This window comes from Fusarium coffeatum (assembly GCF_003316985.1).
Source record: "Fusarium coffeatum strain FIESC_28 chromosome Unknown BRIP53273_contig_192, whole genome shotgun sequence".
Taxonomy (NCBI): domain Eukaryota; kingdom Fungi; phylum Ascomycota; class Sordariomycetes; order Hypocreales; family Nectriaceae; genus Fusarium; species Fusarium coffeatum.
This window is the reverse complement of record NW_022157985.1, coordinates 108214-121177: the sequence shown is the minus strand read 5'-3', so window position 1 is coordinate 121177 and position 12964 is coordinate 108214. Positions and strand designations below refer to the sequence as shown.

The window sequence follows — 12964 nt, the reverse complement described above, 5'->3', positions numbered from 1 at the left end:
TGAATATGAATCAGGTCTTTGAGTCAAAGATATTTCAGGGCTCAAGACTCATAATATCGCCTTCAAGGGCACACAAAAAAACAAGAAGTGGGCTCTTTTTTCGGGCTCAGGCGTTTGGGTGCGAAAACGTCACACGTGAAGAAGATTCTGATCATGAGCCGACGCCAAGCCAAGCAAAATGAGATCATAGCGAAGGCCAAGACCAGGGCATTGGTCCCGTCGTAACTTTTTTCACCTCTGTAAGAGGCGCTGGCAGTGAGGAGTAACAGTGCCAACAGTGGCTAGAGTGGCCAGACACCAGAGCAGGGACTCTAGCGCTGGCGGCCTCTTTCAAACACTAAAACTTCCCCCACAAACGATCGACTCATAGCTGCCAAGACTGGCTGATTCCGCCTTAACCGTCCCCGTCGGGTCCTGTTTTTTCAATCGCTGGGGGTATAATTTAAGCTTAACATGCAAGGTTAATTGAAGCAAGAGCTATCGTCCGATGTATGATTGTCAGGTTGTTATCGTATGAGTTTGAGATTTAAGCATAATTTATATGAGAATAACATTCTATTGCTGGGACGGGCGCAGAGCAAAAATTGCTGAGATTTAGAGCTGGGTACCCGCGCCGAGATACCAAGAGTCGGATAAGAGATGGTACATCGGTATAATTTTCGGAAAAGGTTGCAACCATTTTACCCTCTCGCTACTGCAGTAATCTGCATATAATCAGTTCCTGGTTTTTTTAAATCCGTTAGAGACTTTAATTATGTATCACAAGTCAGCTCTGCCAGCACATACAGATACTGCTGATAATCCCGCAAATTACCGAGTCCTTCTTGTCATGCGTCGCCGCAACAATCGCTCAGACAGGTTCCGATCGTCCTTTATTCTGGGCAGTGCTCTGCGATCATGTGATGATACGTAATGCTAGTTTCACCCACAGCATCCAAGTCGAGTCATGCGCAGGTACTGTGGTATATCATACTACCTCTACTGTCTTTGTACTGTAGAGTGAGACTTTCATGGATCAGATTGTCTCTTATGAACGGGAATGCACCCCACAAACAATATTGCGGGGGCAGAGGTTAGCAACGCGCTATCCGCACCTGCAAGATCTAGAGATAGATACCCGACGAATACTATCTAAAGCTTGCGGGGTTTATACCCGTTCAGCCCTATCTCGGACGATGAAGACGATGACACTGAGTGTGATTGGTTCGTGATGGCTGGGCGTTACGGAGATTGCGGCATTTCGAGATAAAATGTGAAATTTGGGGCGTCTAACAACCGTTGAGATGATCAGCGACAGGAGCTATATGGGTTTCATTTTCGCGAAAGAATAAGTCGATTATATCTGTCGACTTTGGTATGGCGATGAAACGCGGTCGGGTAGAGATATCATGTTTCGGATCAGCCCATTTTCAGCTGGTGCCATTCGCCTCGCCTCACCGAGACCGACCGGGAATAATCACACCACCTTGAATAAGAGATTACGAACAGGGGCAGATTAAAGCATTCTCACCCGATAATATCAAACTCTCACCGACTTGCAGTTTGATGGTTGACCGATGCCTCTTTCTTTGTGTTTTACACAGTACCTAATCTTATTTTGGCGCTGGTTCCCTATCTCTCATCTCCCCATCGATCAAGGCACTGTTTCTCCATATTGTGAACCTCCAAAGAGGCTATATCTTGGCAGTACTAGACTATCGGGACAGGAGTTTCCAAGAGCCACGTTCATGTCACTGCCAAGGCGGGAGTAAGTATGACGTATCGATGGTGGTAAGCTCTGTTGCGGCGTCAACCTCCACATCCACCGTGCCGCTCTTGGCACATCGAAGATCAAGGTTGGCAATGACTATCCAGATTGCTGTATTAGTAAATAGATTGTCTTCTCAATTATTGTTTGAGAAAGAAAATCCTCCATCACATCATACCGAATCATCGAGGCTATGGCAACCAAGAGGATGTAATATAGATAAAGTACACAGCGTTGCGATATCAGTCGCTGTTTCTCTGCGCTCTGCTTCACGATAGCTAAGACTATCCCAGCAACAGTCTTATGAAACTGGGTAGCGTAGAGATGATGGCTTTATACTAATCCTTCTTCTCCATCCATGGTAAACAAGCTTCATAAATCCTTCTGAACCCAGCAAACCCAACACACCTCTCAAAAGCACCTTCATCAACAGTCTTCGCTGACTGGAGCGAAGCAGCAATGAAAAAGTCCGTATAACTCGGCATCTCCCCCATAATAAATGGCCCGCCATTCATCATCATCAATGCGTTGAGCTCCTCCATTTTCTCTCTCACACCTTCCCAGGTCTTCTCCTCTGTATCAAGAAGATCTTCCAGCTTACAGCCGAACTTGGCTTCGTTCTTGGCGCGAAAGTACTCTTGGGATCGGGGTGAGAGGATGAGGTTTTCGCGAGGTACGATTGAGATGGCAAATGCTGGGCCAATGGTGCTGCGACCTTTGGACTCTATCTCGAGACCCAGGTCGGAAAGTAAAGACACTGAAGGGTTGGGGTGAGTAGATTCTAGGAATTCAGCGATGCGCAAAGAATCCATGATGAAAACGCCTGTAGGAACATGCTGGATCGTAGGAACTGTGTATTTCTTATCAGACCCGGGTTCATGGGGAGCTACGTCGCTAATATATAGGTCAATATATGCTACAGGTAGAGTTGGAAATGACTTGCAGCTCTTTCAGGGTCAGCTCGATGTCGGGAAGCTCCAAAAAGACGGTCTTGTATGGGATTTTCTTGTAGTTGAGCATTAGGCGGACCTTCCACACGACTGGGGAGAAGCAGACATTCTTGGTACAAGCCAAGTCGTAGAGAACAATCTCGGGTTGGTCAACTTTTGTCATGGCTCCGATAATGATTACAATGAGTTGGGCGGTAGTTGGAACAGCTCCAAGTTGTGGTCTTCGCAGTCGTGGTCAGATCCGCAATGCTCACGGATGGAATGGCGCGGAGTAATTCCCCTCCGATTGGCTGCAACAGCATTGTTGCCTGGATTTTGTGTCACGACACGATGCCTACACTTCGCTATATGATCCTTAGATCAGTAATCACCTTGAAATGATAAGTGAATTGACTGCTGAGTCTGGAATATTGTTATCTGCCGAAAATTGATGTCTATCCACCCTATACTCAGGGGAAGCTAAATAGAGAAACCCCGACGGCGTTTAATGACGTACCCACACGTCATCTAATCTTATCAGATCTTCGGAACAACATTATCCCCCAACCATCAACCGGTGTCGGAAGGGTTCTGTGCCGCTGTCAAAGTATCAGAAGTTATCGAAACAGTTATCAGATCAGAGTCGATAACATGTGTAGCCGTCTAATTAAACTTTTGATCGCTTTCTGGTGATATCGATACTGGCTCATCAACATGCCTCGGCACCGCTAAGATAAACGCCGTCGTCATGACCCACACTAAACAAACAGCCGAGGTTTGGAAGTCTTAGTCTCATCGATTTTCCGACATCGCTCAGCCGAACAATGCCCCATAAAGTCCACCTCCTATCCTCCCCCTTCTCTCCGCCATCAAACTAAATTCTGGGGAATCTGATCCGGGGTAAACAACTTCACAATCCATCATGCCTCCTCCTAATCCAGACTGGGTCAAGGCCCTCACTCCCTCGGGCCCCCAGGGCTCTGAGCTCATCGCGCAAGAACGCGCTCAGTCCGACATCAACGTCGATCAACTCGCGACATTCCTCTTCACAAAAGAAATTCTTGAGCGCAATGATCGCATTCTCAAGATTCTTCAGGCAGACCCCGTGTTTGATAAGTCGCAGAATTACTTCCGCGGACGCACAGATCGTCTCGAAGCTGCTCTTCAAAGGGCGAAGCACCTTAAGCGTCTTCGCGATCAGCACCAGTGGAGCGAGGAGGAGTACCACGCGGCAAATGATCTCATCAGCGAACCTACGCCCTACGGTCTTCACGCGTCAATGTTCTTGAAGACGCTCGAGGAACAGGGCTCTCCCGTGCAACACAAACTTTTCCTTGAGAAGGCCAGAAATTATGAGATTATTGGCTGCTACGCGCAGACTGAGCTGGGTCACGGTTCTAATGTTAGAGGTCTGGAGACCACTGCTACTTGGAACCCTGAGGATAAGACATTCACTCTTCACTCGCCTCACCTTACCGCGTCAAAGTGGTGGATCGGTTCTCTCGGCAAGGCAGCCAACCATGCTGTTGTCGTCGCCCAACTTATCGTCAATGGCAAGACCTACGGTCCTCACCCCTTCGTCGTGCCTATTCGCGACATGAAGACCCACGAGCCCCTCGAGAACATCCATGTGGGCGACATCGGTCCCAAGTTCGGCTACAACACCATGGACAACGGTTTCCTTCTTTTCAACCACGTCAAGATTCCCCACGCCAACATGCTGAACCGCTTCTCTGGCATTGACCCCGAGACATCCAAGTACATCCGCCCCTCCAACCCAGCTCTCATCTACGGAACTTTGACCTTTATCCGATCCTCCATCGTCTTCCAGTCTGGCTCTGTTCTTGCTCGAGGTGTCACTATCGCTACAAGATACTGTGCTGTGCGACGCCAGTTCCAGGACCGAGATGCCGATGCTGGTGAGACGGGCGAGAACCAGGTTCTTAACTACACCATGGTTCAGCACCGTCTTCTCCCTCTGCTTGCGTCTGCTTACGCTCTTCACTTCACTGGTCGTGCAATGATCAACCTTTACAACGCGAACCAGAAGCGCATGGCTCAAAGCCGTGACGGCAAGGCCTCCAACCGCGCCCCTGGACCTGAGGAGCTTAACCCTGGCAGCGATCACTTGGCTGATCTGCACGCCATCTCCTGCTCTCTCAAGGCTTTTGCCTCTACTACCGCTGCTGAGGGTCTTGAGGTCTGCCGTCGCGCTTGCGGTGGTCACGGTTACTCTGCCTTTTCTGGTATTGGTAGCTGGTATGCTGATTATCTTCCTACTGTTACATGGGAAGGTGACAACTACATGCTTACCCAGCAAGTTGCACGATACCTCCTCAAGTCCGCCCGCGCCGTCCTGGCCGGTAAGGCTCCTAACAACGGCATTTCCAAGATCTTCAAGGAGTTTATCCGAAGACAAGATATGGGCGCTGCCTTTGATGTCCTCGGTGATGACCAAGACCTTGTTGATGCATTCGCATGGCGCGTATCGTTCCTCACCTTTGAAGCTCTCAAGCACAGAGATGAGGAGAAGCAATCCTGGAACAGTCTATTGATCGACTTCTGGCGTCTGTCTACTGCCTACGCTCAATACCAAGTCGTCAAGAACTTCCACGAAGCTCTCAAGGACGAAGCCACCAAATCCTCCCTCGACCCCAACACCCTCGCTCTCCTCCACAAGCTCTTCGAGCTCTTCGCCCTACACCACCTCCAAAGCTCCGCCTCTGAGTTCTTCACTAGCGCCGCTACCACCGTGCGACAAATCCAACTCGCGCGAACCAAGCGCACCCTCTCTCTTCTCGAGGAGGTCCGTCCCCACGCTGTTCGTCTCGTGGATGCCTGGTCCTTCCCCGATTGGCAGCTTGACAGTGCGTTGGGCCGATATGACGGAAAGGTGTATGAGGATCTGTTTAAGCGCGCGTCGGAGGATAACCCTGTGAACGATATTGTGTTTGATCCTTATCCTGAGTCTGATGTTTTGTTCCGAAAGAACAACATCAAGGCTAAGTTGTAATCACGTTTTTTGTTTTGTACTAGTATTATTTACTCATAGATGCATCCAATACACACAAGCCTGTTGGTGTTTTGTTATTACGCTGCCTGCCTGAACATAGCGTACTTCTTTTTGTGAATTGTAGCTGCCTGAACGCCTAGCTACGAACAGCAACCAAGGCATCTTATGCATCAGCCTGATCCTTGTTTTACAGTAGACATGGGAAATAGCATGCCCGTACGTTGCTTACCCGACTGCTTTCTGTCGATCAAAGGCGACATTACTCGGGCATTCCCTCTTTCGTCTCGTAGGAAGCATAAGGTTCGGGCTACTGCACAAGATGCGTTGTTTGCTCATCTTTTTCTCTTTCCGCCGACATCATTTTGTAATTTACAATTTACAATGCTTATCAGACCGTTTGCTATCGATGAAAGACAACGTTGCTTGGGTATTGCCTTTTTCGTATTGCTTCCGAAGGCATAATGTTCTAGCTGCTGCACAAAACGCTTGTTTGCTTGTCTTTTCCTCTTCTCTCCACTGAGATCGTTTGTTATTGCGCTGCCTACTCCAATCTCTGCGTTTGTGATAACCCTTACTCAATACGAGAAGGATCATGGCTTCAATGCTTGCATGGGGCGATCCTCTGCCCAACGCCAACATAAGGTTCAGGCTGATGCATAAAATGCCTTGCTTGCTTCCTTTCGGCATCTATGTCTTCGTTCCACCAGCATCGTTTTGTAATTTACAATTGACAATGCTTACCCGACTGTCTGCTGTCGCTGTTGCTCGGATATTCCCTTTTTCGTATTACTTCCGGAGGCAGAACAATAATTGACAGTCCAGACTGATGCAGGGACAGGGCACAGACCGTTGACACTTGGCAGAAGTCAAAAAATTCCTTCAACGAGTTAGTCAATTCCAAGCCCCTGCTCCTTCCCGATCTAGACCCTTACCCACCTGTAGAACCCTTCAGAGCTCACTTGACCAAGTCAACAAGGAAAATGATTCCATGCCTCGAAATTTGCATCTCGTTTGAGAAAATTTACTTGCGTAATCATTTACGGTTTCATGAATCAAATTCGTCAGATTATAATTCGTGGCTATGAAGAATCTCCCCGAACAACGTTTGTGTACGCTAGACCCTGATTGGCCAAGGCGTAAACGCCTACGCCGCGTTGCCCAATGCAGCCACTGATCCTTCGCGAAAAAAAAGGTCCCACGGTATTAACTCGGTTGCATGAGTCGAGAGTCTAGAACTTCCGTTGGCGCCTTCCGTCGTATAATTGAGCAAATTCCCCTCTTTATCGTAACGGCTCTGCTGTCTAACATTGTTGAACTGTTGGGATTCCAAAATGGCTTCAGTTTACAAGGAGAGTAGTTCTTGTGAGGATTGTAGGGTCGATGAGAGGGTTAGACCGAGTAAAAGGATGCTGGTACGATATCACTGTCGGAGAAATTGGCTACGATACATCGTTGGCGTCCTATTCAGCCTGTAAGTCCATCCCCAAATGCCTCATCTCACTATAGCTCACGATTGTTAGGTGTATCGTCCAACTTGGCTACATCCAACATCTCAACAAAGGCTTCAGAAGAGTTCCAAATGACCCGTACGACCTCCGCTTCGGCCATCTCAGCTACAAGAGCCCCGAAATCTGGGACGACAGTCATCAAACGTTCCTTCGCAATGCTAATCCCGTCCCCGTCCACTCGCACAATGATTACGAGCGCAACATTCCTCTCTTCGAAGCTCTTGGCTCAGGCTGCATCAGCGTTGAGGCTGATATCCACCTACGCGGGTCCAAGCTACTCGTCGGTCATTCAAGACTGAATCTCAAAGCTGCGAGGACGCTGGAGGCATTGTACCTCGATCCTCTGCAGCGTATGATCAGTGCGCAGAATGATGGACTCAATGACACATGGAGAGGGCTGTTCGACAAAGCACCAAAGCAGACATTGGCTCTACTCATCGACTTCAAGACCAAAGGAGCTCCGACTTTCGATGAGTTGAATCGACACTTACAACCACTACGAGATCTAGACTACCTCACATACTGGAACGGCACAGCAAGAATTACCCGCCCCCTTACCATCGTACTATCGGGCAACGCACCCTTCGAATCGGTCCTGTCCATGAACTCCACCCACCGAGACATCTTCTGGGATGCCAAACTCGAGCGCCTAGTCTCCGCAGAGGACGACTTCAACACCAGCCCACCAACATACCGCTTCAACACTTCCAACTCATACTTCGCATCCACGCGCTTTCAAAATGCCAAGTTTTTCCGATCTAATGACGACAGTGGCTTGGATGTTTTGCCCGAGAAAGAGAGAGATATGACAGCGACGCAGATCGAGCAAGCTAAGTCTAGAGGGTTGTTGGCTAGATACTGGGATACACCCAAACAACCACCGAATGTGAGGGATATTGCGTGGCGGGTGTTGATTGACAATGAGATTGGGATGTTGAATATGGATGATATGGGAATTGTGAGGGAGCGGGCAAAGGGATGGGGCTCTATAAGGATTGAAGACTTATAAGCCTTTTTGGCAAGGGAATCTGTTGATATTTATCGTACTGTACAGCGTTTGATTTGAATTGATTTTATGGTAACATTCTGGGTCTGCTCGTTGTGAACTGTGCGGGGCCATGTCGCCTGTAAGACAGGGCTGTTGGGTGGCTGCAGTGCACTGCCTCGGGCTGACTCACCGAGTCTAAAGAATTTCTTACCTGTAGAATAACCTCACCGACCATTTTAACATCTTATCCCAAAGAAATAAAACAACACTTTTGCTCCACAGAGCCTTTTGTCTTTACTTGGGCTGGCTATAAAAACATAAGTCTGAATCATTTCTTTCATATTATATGCCCTCTAAGCCTTCTCACTTGGACCGTGGACACAGAACCAGATATGTCGCCAATCTACAACCAAGGCCAAAATAGCCTTACCAACTTACCCAACGAGATACAGCTTCAAGTCCTTTATCGGTGCGCCGAGTCGTTTTCGCTCCACGAAATGATGCAAGTCTGCTTCGCCAACAAAACATTCTATCAGATGGGAATGGAGGCTATTTATGAATCCGACATTTTACAAGACGCTGTATATTGGGACCCGGTGCGTGGAACGAAAGTATTCTACGAGAAGATTGTGGAAGATGAGGGCTACACGTATCCATGCCTTCTTGATGAAATGATCGACACAGACAATGAAGATGATTACGACTATCTGCCACGATATTTTAGAGCGCAGGCACAGGCTGATGACGATGAGGCAGAGCTCCTCACCAACACAAACAAGATGCAATTCGTTCCTAGCAACGAATTTTGGATCAGGTTTCTGACAGCCCGAACTTTGGGAAAGATCAGAACTAAGCCACCTACCGAAGATCACCTTGTGTTAAAAGCAATTGCAGAACAGATGATGCACTATGTGCAGCTCCTAAAATCACCTTGTATCGCAACACAACAAGATGCGATCCGCATTGTTTGCGAGGTGGCTGTTAAGCACGGATTTATCTACGACCGAAGAGATTTCTTCATCGGCAAGAAGTCTCTAGAGAAGACTTCGACGCCGTCAGATGAGACATGCTGTGTTATTCGCGATGGCCTACTCGGAGTTGCAGTCTACATCAACGAGCCTGATATCTTCAAAGCGATTATCTCGAAAGAGCAGGTGGTGAAATGCCCAGAACACAGTCAGGACAGCAACCAACCGTCCGATAGAGAAAGCAGCCGTGTATCCAATTTCACGTATCCGTGGACCCGGATAGATAACGAATGGATCCCGAAATCTGGATTCCAACCTCCAGAGTGCGGCCGCTCTCTTATTCGTCTGTCCAATACAGTCACATTAGCTGTGCAGACCGACAACATGACGTGCGCGTCTCTTGTGAAGGACAGCCTGCCCGAGATAAGCCGTGACCGAGATTATGTCATATCTGATATAATCAAAGTGTCAAGAACACCAGACAAATTAAAATGGCTGCAATATGCTATCAATTCATGCCCAACGCTGACAAAGTTCAATATCGTTACGCCAAATCTCCGATTTCATCTTGACCATTTTGGGCGCACGGGCTGGGGCACTAGAAAACATGGTGCTAAAGACCTGAGCGAGATTCTCGACACGACAACGAGCTTGGAAGTATTTGATGTTGCTTACAACGCTATCATGGAAGGATACAATGAGGAAGAGGGTGTGTGGTGGACCAAGATGACGTATAAGCACGAGTACGCTGCGCATAATATTCGCTCTTGGGGCACGGCACGAATCCACCGTGCCGTATTTGATGATTGTATGCCAATAGTCAAGAGACTTGTGGAATTAGGCTACCATCTTGGTCCAAATTTCTCTTCCGAAGATCTAGAGGACGAGACGGTCCAGACCTTGGTCGACAGTGAGAAACCGAGGGATATTTCATTACCTCTTGCTGTGAGTAGAGGAGATATGGACATGGTTCAACTTCTATTCCAGATTGGTGCAGAGAGGAATAGGAAGAATGTGCGAAAGGCTATATGGATTGCTATGGAGAAGGATAGGCGCGATATGCTGGAGGTTTTGATGGAGAAGGGACACCCGGACGGGTTGTTGAATCACAGGCTTAAGAAGATATGGATACAAAAGCTGAAAGCTCAAGGCAAAGAGGATATGCTTCCTTGGGTAGATAAGATATCGGGCAGGCAGGATGAGCTGATATCTGTATATAATTAGTGAGGAGAGTAGTGGGCACCGAATCTTGACTTTCTGTAACGTAACTTGTCAAGAGAAGGTCCACAGTTTCTGTCCATTTGAGTTTCTAAAGGTCATAGCGTATCAAACGTGTATGTTGTAAATGTTCGCGGGGTATTAACTGACGCTTTATTATCTGCCTCGGGCTGGGTGGCTGAGCAGGGGTGCTGTGCTATTATTACTTCAATCTACCTATATCTAATATCTGGATATACATTTCAATAATAAGACTTATTTAGAAGATCTTATATTATCTTTTGTGAATAACATGGTTCTTTCATACTACTTTCATAATCAAGACCCCACATCTCCAACCCGCGGAGGATCGACATCGGTGGCCTGATACTTAGACCTCACCAGATCATCTCATCTCAACTTCCCCGCGTTCTTCGATAGGCAAGTCGGGCTAACGGGCATTTGTAATGTCAAAGACCTGCATACTTACTCTAAATGACTGACAAGCCGTCCTCTTACCCGATTTCCGGCCTCAAATCTGTTTGTTGGACTGGTGCTAAGGCCGAGGCTCAGATCCACCTCGGATCACCTCACTTGCCCCTCCCCAATCGCGCCGACTCGAATCTCCTCATTCGGTATGCTGTGTTTTGCGGACGATATTCCGCATTGTGGACTGTTCGACTATGCTTGTGTCAGGTACTTTCTGTTGCGCCACTTGTGAGTCTGTATATAAGGATGCCTGTGTCTTCTCCAGACGAAGTTTTCCATTTCTTTCTGTTAATCTATCAATTTGAGATTGTCATAAAGCCCCCCTGAACCATGTCAGTACATGTGCCCGCCCAACAACGCGCAGCCGTTCGCGGCTCTGACTTCAAGACCTCCATCCAAACTATCCCCGTCCCCTCACCTGGCCCAGGTCAAATCCTCGTCAAGATCAACTGGACCGGCCTCTGCGGCTCCGACAAATCTCTCATCCGCGATGAATGGGCAGATTTCGGTCTCACCATGAAAGACGTGACCAATGGCATCGCAGGCCACGAGGGAGCTGGTATCGTCGTAGCTGTAGGTGAAGGCATGGAGAAGCGATGGAAGCTTGGTGATCGCGCTGGCGTCAAGTGGATCGCTAGTACATGTGGTGATTGTGACTTTTGTAGAGTTGGGTCTGATGAGGTCCATTGTCCGGAGCAGACGAATAGTGGTTTTTCAGCGGCGGGGACGTTTCAGGAGTATGTTGTTGCGGATGGGAGATATACTTCTAGAATTCCGGAGGGTGTTTCTGATGAAGAGGCTGGACCCATCATGTGTGGTGGTGTTACAGCATACACTGCTTGCAGACGGTAAGTCACCTCTCACTACAGCCACCAAGGGATACTGACCTGCCCAGATCCGGAGTGGCTCCTGGTCAATGGCTCGTCATCCCTGGCGCAGGCGGCGGCCTCGGCCACTTCGCAATCCAGTATGCCAAAGCAATGGGCATGCGCGTCATAGCCATTGACGGCGGCGACTCAAAGCGCGAACTATGCTTATCCCTCGGCGCCGAAATCTACATCGACTTCAAGACGACGAAGGACATTGCTACTCAAGTCCTTAAGATCACGGGACACGGCGCCCACGGCATCATCGTAACAGCAGCAACGCGCGCAGCATACGAAACCGCTCCCAATTATCTCCGACCCAATGGGACAGTGGTGGCAGTGGGACTTCCGACGGATCCTACTATCATGGCTGGGGCACCGCCAATGGCTGTTGCGTTGAGGAGGTTGAAGATCGTGGGGAGTGTGACGGGGAGTTTGCAAGATGTGGAGGAAGCGCTTGATTTTACAGCTAGGGGACTTGTTAAGGTAAGTTCTTTTTGGTAGGAGGTGGTGACGAATGTTTGCTGACGTATTATAGCCGATTTTGTCAAAGGGTAAGCTTGAGGATCTTAACGAGTGGATCGAGAAGCTGGCAACAGGGCAGGTTGCTGGTCGTTGTGTTCTCCAGGTTTCGGCATGAGTGATAGTCCATCAGAGATGTATGGACGGTAGATAATCAGATCATGTCATGGCAGAAGGTAGATGAGAATACACGATGGGCGCATAACCTGTAGTCTGCCTAGTCCTGGGCATCCCAAGTGGCATGTATCTAACCCTGCACTCCAAGCAACGGCTCCTATTTCCACATTGGTTGTACCTCGTAATCATATCAGCCGAGAACCGTAACTCGAACTGTCGCCCTCTTCGCCTGTCGTGTCGTAGGCCCTGCGATAACTACTTGAGCTATGATTGGCTTTGCAAGTTCTTATAGTCCAGGGCATGATATTGAGTTTATGACTATCATCTATGCGAACAGCTAATACCGCCGTCAAGAAGACACTACTTGCATCCCAGTCCTTTGTATTGGCTATTGATTGAACTGCCGAAATGATGATTAGCGCTGCCACTCCATTTCGCTCTGTGATCTGCATCTTGACGGCGATCTCTCGTCCCAGCATAGTGACGATTACAACTATAATATCCGAATTATCCTTAGTGACGTTACCGTGAAATCCATTATCGCAACTTTTCCTGTTTTTATCTTCATCTCAATTATCAACCCATGCATTTTCCAGACCGTTTCAACCCCAGATTCTGTC

General features: G+C 48.3%; 4 protein-coding genes across 4 annotated transcripts; 3 read left to right on the top strand and 1 right to left on the bottom strand.

Moving 5' to 3' along the window:
- Positions 1-2085: 2085 nt before the first annotated feature.
- Positions 2086-2860, bottom strand: FIESC28_08271 (uncharacterized protein; the record flags this gene model as incomplete). Its single annotated transcript, XM_031162409.1, has 2 exons — positions 2086-2597; positions 2668-2860. The coding sequence occupies 2 exons, from the start codon at positions 2858-2860 to the stop codon at positions 2086-2088; spliced, it is 705 nt and encodes a 234-aa protein (XP_031013564.1).
- A 738-nt stretch (positions 2861-3598) lies between these two features.
- Positions 3599-5689, top strand: FIESC28_08270 (uncharacterized protein; the record flags this gene model as incomplete). The annotated part of the gene is made up of 1 exon (XM_031162408.1): positions 3599-5689. One exon carries the CDS (start codon positions 3599-3601, stop codon positions 5687-5689), a length of 2091 nt encoding a protein of 696 aa, XP_031013563.1.
- Positions 5690-7095: 1406 nt separating this feature from the next.
- Positions 7096-10377, top strand: FIESC28_08269 (uncharacterized protein; the record flags this gene model as incomplete). The annotated part of the gene is made up of 3 exons (XM_031162407.1): positions 7096-7160; positions 7210-8155; positions 8638-10377. The coding sequence occupies 3 exons, from the start codon at positions 7096-7098 to the stop codon at positions 10375-10377; spliced, it is 2751 nt and encodes a 916-aa protein (XP_031013562.1).
- A 792-nt stretch (positions 10378-11169) lies between these two features.
- FIESC28_08268 (uncharacterized protein) lies at positions 11170-12345 on the top strand (the record flags this gene model as incomplete). Its single annotated transcript, XM_031162406.1, has 3 exons — positions 11170-11687; positions 11735-12191; positions 12244-12345. The coding sequence occupies 3 exons, from the start codon at positions 11170-11172 to the stop codon at positions 12343-12345; spliced, it is 1077 nt and encodes a 358-aa protein (XP_031013561.1).
- Between the last annotated feature and the right edge of the window lie 619 nt (positions 12346-12964).